This window comes from Sceloporus undulatus, chromosome 1, assembly GCF_019175285.1.
Source record: "Sceloporus undulatus isolate JIND9_A2432 ecotype Alabama chromosome 1, SceUnd_v1.1, whole genome shotgun sequence".
NCBI lineage: Eukaryota > Metazoa > Chordata > Lepidosauria > Squamata > Phrynosomatidae > Sceloporus > Sceloporus undulatus.
In genome coordinates this window covers 1600230-1607052 of record NC_056522.1, presented here as the reverse complement: position 1 = coordinate 1607052, position 6823 = coordinate 1600230, and the positions used below count along the sequence as shown (strand labels likewise).

At 47.2% G+C, this 6823-nt stretch overlaps 1 protein-coding gene across 1 annotated transcript in view; it reads left to right on the top strand.

Annotated features, from left to right (window-relative positions):
* Positions 1-6823, top strand: part of LOC121919786 (dystrobrevin beta-like) — a 206651-nt gene that overhangs the window by 57183 nt on the left and 142645 nt on the right. The window contains 1 exon segment of the mRNA XM_042446691.1: positions 3486-3600. Coding sequence (XP_042302625.1) covers positions 3486-3600 — 115 coding nt within the window.

The window sequence follows — 6823 nt, the reverse complement described above, 5'->3', positions numbered from 1 at the left end:
AGGATTGATGTCCTGGATCTCTTCTCTGGTGTAAATATCTCTGACATATAGAGTGCTATTCCTCCTCCTTTCCTGTTTGGCCTATTTCTCTTAAAGAGGTTATACCCCTCTATTTCCACATTCCAGTCATGAGACTCATCCCACCAGGTTTCAGTGAGGCCTATTATATCATATTTGCTTTGTTGTACTAGGACTTCGAGTTCATCTTGCTTATTTCCCATGCTCTGTGCATTAGTGTAAAGACATCTTAAACCATGGGTCCCCCCTACTTGCTGCCTGTACAAGTTCTTTTCACTCCCACTTTTGGGTCCTTGCTCTGTTTGTCTTGTTCCCTCTATGACAGTTTGGCTAATTTCTCCATCTCTGCTGTCTCCCTCCCCTACATAACTCAGTTTAAAGCCCTCCTGATCAAATTCTTGAGACTATTGGCAAAGACGTTTTGCCAACTGGTGTGAGATGCAACCCATCCCTTGCCTGAAGTCCTTCCTCATGGAACCGCAGCCCATGGTCCAAGAATCCAAACCGTTTTTGGCGGCACCATCTGCGAAGCCAGTTATTCACATCCGCTATTTTCCTCTCCCTTCCTGGACTGTGCCCTTCGACTGGCAGAAGAGACGAGATGACAGCCTGTACATCCATTCCTTTTAGCTTCCTATCAAGCGCCTTGTAATCCCTTTTGATGTTCTGCATGCTGTGTCTTGCAGTATCATTGGTTCCCACATGAACCAAAAGAAAGGGGTAATGGTCAGTAGGCTTGACCAGTCTTGTCAGCCTCTCTGTCACATCACGGATCTTTGCCCCGGGGAGACAGCATACCTCCTGAGACATCTTGTCAGGCCCACAAACCACTGGTTCAATTCCTCTCAGTAAGGAGTCCCCCATGACCACCACTCGCCTCCTCCGAGGCTTAGAATTAGCTGTTCCCTTTGGTGGTACTCTCAGATTCCCCTGCTCTGTCCCCAAAGTCTGTCCCTGCTGCTCTTCCTCATCATCCTTGATAATAGAGAGAGATTCAAATCGATTCTGCAGATGCAAACTCCCTGAACGTTCCCTGGTTTCCCTACTTCTGTGTGTGACATTACTCTGTCTACTTCTGTTGTGTGTGAAGTGACCTCCTCCTGCCCAGCAACTTCCTCTGTGTGTTTCCCATCCAGGACTGTCTGGTCCGTTCTGGTCAGGAAAACCTCTTGCTCCCTACAACGCTGAAGTGTAACTACTTGAGTCTCCAGTGGCTGTACTTTCTCTTCCAAGAGGGCTTGACACTGTTTTAACTGCCATGGCTCAATGCTCTGGAGACCTGGGACCTGTTTGTTGTGGCACCAGAGCTCCCTGTCAGCAAAGGCTAAATAGCTCAGAAAACTACAAATCCCAGGATTCCATCACCTTGAGCCATGGCTGTTAATGTAATGTCATGCTGCATTAGTTCTACAGTGCAAATACAGCCTACTAGCGCGCCTTAAAAATAATTTAAAACCAGTGAGTTAAAGCAGTCTGAACAGCTTCAAGAACCAAAGCCCATGTAGGACTGCACTGTTGGCTGCCCTCTGAAAGCTCAGAAGGAGCCGCCCTACCTTCCCTTGGCAGGGAGTTCCACTGTTGAGGTGCTGCTACAGAGGAGGCCCTCTCATGCATACCCACCAGTTTAGTGTCACAGGGGGGTAAGTAGCACAACAGGATGTCTGCTGAGAATCAGGGAGTCTTTCAGACATCCTAGAATCATATAATCCTAGAGTTGGAAGAAACCCCAAGAAGGGCCATCCAGTCCAACCCCATTCTGCCATGCAGGAACTCACAATCAAAGCATCCCTGACAGATGGCCATCCAGCCTCTGTTTAAAGACCTCCAAAGATGGAGACTCCACTGTTCCACTATCGAACAGCTCTTACTATCAAGAAATTCCTCCTAATGTTGAGCTGGAATCTCTTTTCCTGTTCCAGGAAGCCTGCTCCATCCTCAATGTGACACCCCTTCAAATACTTAAACAGGGCTATCATATCACCTCTCAGCCGTCTCTTTTCCAGGCTAAACATCCTCAGCTCCCTAAGTCTTTCCTCATAAGGCATGGTTTCTAGGCCCTTAACCATTTTGGTGGCCCTCCAATTCATCAACCTCCTTTTTGAATTGTGGTATTCCAGGTGGGGCCTGACCAAGGCAGTCTTCTGGGTTGGCTTTCTGACCAAGGAAGACAGCATTGTAGTCAGGATGCTTCATTTGGAAAGCCAGAAATGCTGACATGTCCCCACTTCAGAAAGTCATGTTTGATTGTTGTTTCCGATGTGAGCAAGGCCCGGCTGCTGTGCCCACTGAGGCTCAAGCAAGCAGTCTGTCTGTGTTGGAATCAGGCACCTCTGGCATGGCCCTGGTCCTTAAAAAAACGACAGGGGAATTCAGCAGCTGGACTGATAACAGCTTAAAGCAGTGGTTCTCAAACTAAGAGGGCAGCTAAGAGGGAGCAAGAAAACTCAGCCTGCAGATACAGCAAATGTGAAAAAGAACGGTAGGCCTCTGTGTGTGTGTGCGCGCGCGCATGCATATGTGTACATGTGCACAGCTCGGGATTGACTGCCCCCTGCAACACAGCAATTTTTTTCCTGCATTTCCTGCTCAGCTACTCATGATGTTCCATTGTTGACCCAGTGGATGTATGCCCTGATCTGAGGCAGTAACTCCGCATGGTTTTCCAGGGAGCATGTTCTGCTGCGGAGGGGGGAGCAAGGGAGAGCATTGCCGAAATGCAACCCAGCAAACTCATCCCAGCTTGAGGTGCACAGAGGCCAGCCTGCCTGGCTCAGGGGAGAATGAAGGAGGGAAGTGAGGCTGCAGAAAAGATTGTACCTTTTTCCAACCTTGAGCATAGCAAAAAGCAGCTCCCCTTTTTCAATGCATTTCCCTCTCAGCTTCTCCAAAGCTTCCATCACTGACATAGCAGGCACATGCCCCTTACAACCATGAAGCAGGTAGGGTGAGAGGGAAGTAAACAGAGGAATTGAAGAGCATAAGCACTAAGCATCAAGGGCACATGGCGGCACAAGGGGCCTGTGAGAAAGCAAGAGGAAGGAGCCCAGGAAGCTGGTAGGGAAGGCAGGGGAAATGGGAGGAGGAGAGAGCGTGAGATTAGGAGCCTGGCACAAACCGTTTCCCTCATAGAATCATAGAATCACAGAATTGGAAGAGACCCCAAAAAGAGCCATCCAGTCCAACCTCATTCTGTCATGCAGGAACTCTCAATCAGAAGCATCCCTGAGAGATGGCCATCCAGCCTTTGTTTAAAGGCATCCAAAGAAGGACACTGCACCACTCTCCATGGAGGGAATGTGTTCCACTGTCAGGAAGTTACTCCTAAGGTTGAGGTGGAATCTCTTTTCCTGGAGCTTGCATCCCTTGTTCCAGGTCCTACTCTCTGGAGCAGCAGAAAGCAAGCTTGCTTCCTCCTCAGTATGATATCCCTTCAAATATCCTTCCTTTGATGCCTTTTCCTCTTCTAGTCCTGCCAGGCCCAGTGGCTACTCCTGCTGCCTTCCTCACACATGGGATGGAGAAGCCTTCATTGCCTCCTCTTCCTCCATCATCCGTCCTGAGACCAGGTTGCAAGACATGAGAGTCTGCCTTCCTGGAGCAGAAGACAGAATAGGGGAATTTCAGCACAGAATAAGTAAAGAGATAGTAGAGGAATACCTTGTTAATCTAAATGAATTCAAGTCTCCAGGACCAGATGAACTACATCCAAGGGTACTAAAAGAACTGGCGAATGTCATATCGGAGCCATTGGCAATAATAGTCTTTGAGAACTCCTGGAGAACAAGAGAAGTCCCAGCAGACTGGCGGAGGGCAAACATTGTCCCCATCTTCAAAAAGGGGAAGACAGAGGATCCCAACAATGATCGTCCAGTTAGTCTGACATCAGTTCTAGGAAAGATTCTGGAGCAGATCATTAAACAGAGAGTCTGTGAACATCTAGAAGGCAATGCCATCATCACAAAAAGTCAACATGGGTTTCAGAGAAAGAAGTCATGCCAGACAAATCTGATCTCCTTCTTTGATAAAATGACCAGATTGGTAGATGAAGGGAATGCTGTGGATATAGTATATCTTGATTTCAGGAAGGCCTTTGACAAGGTTCCCCATGATATTCTTGCAAACAAGCTTGTAAAATGTGGGCTAGACAAAGTAACTGTTACATGGATCTGTAATTGGTTGACTGGCCGAAGCCAAAGGGTGCTCAGCAATGGCTCCTTTTCATCCTGGAGAGAAGTGACCAGTGGGGTGTCCAGTGGGGCTCTGTCCTGGGCCCAGTGCTATTCAACATCTTTATCAATGACCTGGATGACACAATTGGGAGCATACTTAGCAAATTTGCAGATGACACCAAATTAGGAGGAATAGCTAATACTCCAGAGGACAGGATCAAGATTCAAAATGACCTGAATAGACTAAAAAGCTGCGCCAAGGCTTACAAAATGAAATTCAACACGGAGAAATGTAAGGTACTGCACTTAGGGCGGAAAAATAAAATGCACAGATATAGGATTATGGGAGACACCTGGCTGAATGAGAGACTTATACGTGTGAAAGGGATCTGGGAGTCCAAGTAGACCACAAGTTGAACATGAGTCAACAGTGCAATGTGGCAGCTAAAAAGGCCAATGCAATTTTAGGCTGCATCAATAGAAGTATAGTGTCTAGATCAAGGGAAGTCATAGTGCCACTATATTCTGCTTTGGTCAGGCCCCATCTGGAATATTGTGTCCGGTTCTGGGCGCCACAATTCAAAAAGGACATTGAGAAACTGGAGCCATGTGTCCAAAGGAGGGTGACTAAAATGGTGAAAGGTCTGGAAACCATATCCTATGAGGAAAGACTCAGGGAGCTGGGTATGTTTAGCCTGGAGAAAAGAAGGTTAAGAGGTGATATGAGAGCCCTGTTTAAATATTTGAAGGGATGTCATACTGAGGAGGGAACAAGCTTGTTTTCTGCTGCTCCAGAGACAAGGACCTGGAACAATGGATCCAAGCTGCAGGAAAAGAGATTCCAGCTCAACATTAGGAGGAACTTCCTGAGAGTAAGGGCTGTTCGACAGTGGAACGCACTCCTTCCTCGGAGTGCAGTGGGGTCTCCTTCCTTAGAGGTCTTCAAACAGAGGCTGGATGGCCATCTGTCAGGGATGCTTTGATGTAGATTTCCTGCATGGCAGAAGGGGGTTGGACTCGATGGCCCTTGCGGTCTCTTCCAACTCTATGATTCTATGATTCTATGATTTTATGACTGATTTCTGGGGCTCCTTCCTCTCCCTCTTCCCCACCACCTGTCCCTCTTTCTGTTTCATTTTGTCTTTCATACAGAGGCAGTTCCTGCCATCTCTCCATTATACTGCCTTTCTCAATCTTGTCCCCATTCTTCCTCCTTCTCCTGTTCCATACAGGGAGGTGACACATAGATGTTGCTTCCCAATGTAGCTGTGGCTGCATGATCTGCATCATAGGAGGAGAGAAAATAGGGGGTGATGGTGGGGAGGGAGGCAAGGGGATGGAAAATAAAGCCATTCTTTCAGGCATGTTTAGGGATCCTAGTTTTTCTCCAGCATGTGCACTTGTGAGATAGTGGGAGGAGGGAAGAGAAGGGCAATGAGGAAAAACCCCTCATGACTGGAAATATGGAGCAGGCTGGAGAACCATCCAAGGAGGAGAGCTTCCTCTCCTTTGCCCTACATTCCCCTGCCTCTGCCCCCTTCTTCTTGCCTGAATGAGTGAGTGAGGGAACAGGGGCCTGCGCTGGACCCTAGAGATAGTTATTGTTTTTCCACTTTCATGGGGGTCTTGCATCCCTAACCTCCAGGAAAGTTGAGGACCTTCTGTACTATGTTGAGCAGGAAGGGTGATGATATCCGCATATAGACATAAAAGAGGGTCATGGAGTAAAACATTTGTGAACCACTGGCTTAAACTGACCTGTCTTGTCTGTGAAAAGAAGGTAGGGAACATCTAACTACTCTGGGATAGTCGAATAACATCCAGAATCCCCCAAACAGTGGTACCTTTATTGGACAAACCAAAGTGCACAGTATGTGTGTTGCCAGCTTTTGAAGTTCCATTAGCTTCTTCATCAGGCAAGGTGTTAAAAACCATACTGAAGGGGGAAAATGAAGATGTTAGTCCTAGGCCTGCATTTTGCTGTTTTTGTGCTCAGTTCAGATGGTATGGAGGGGTGTCTCTTGCAGGCTGGCACCTCCTTCTTCTGACCATATGGCTACTAAGAGATTTAGGAAATTTAACATCAATTTGCAACACAAAAAGATTCAGTTGGCCCTCCGCATTTGCAGCTTTGACTTTTGCAATTTTGATTCATATGTTCTCTCTAGGAATCCCTTAAGTTTTCCAGCCAGACGTTGACCCTGGAGTTGGTCAGCCTAGAAATTCTTAGAGAAAATAGCATTATTCTGTGACCAGGTTCTGGCAGATGCTGGCCTTAGAGTTGCACTGAAGGACCTGGAGATTCCTAGGAGGGTGTTACCTTTGGTAAAAAGAACTGTGTTTTCCCACATTCACGGAGCTCCTTCACCTTTAACCCCAGCGAATGTGGAGGAACCACTGTACTTCCTTTGCAAACCAGTATGTCTCCATTCTTTGTGAGGCCGCAGGCCCTTTTGTTAGGCAGAGGACACTGAATTTCTCATAAACCAGGGGTAGGCAATCTTTTTGAGCCGGGGGCCGGGTTGCTGTCCCTCAGACAACTGGGGGGGCCGAAGCCAAAAAATTATTATTATTATTATTAACCTTTATTTATGAAGCGCTGTAAATTTACACAGCGCTGTACATGCAATCTTTTT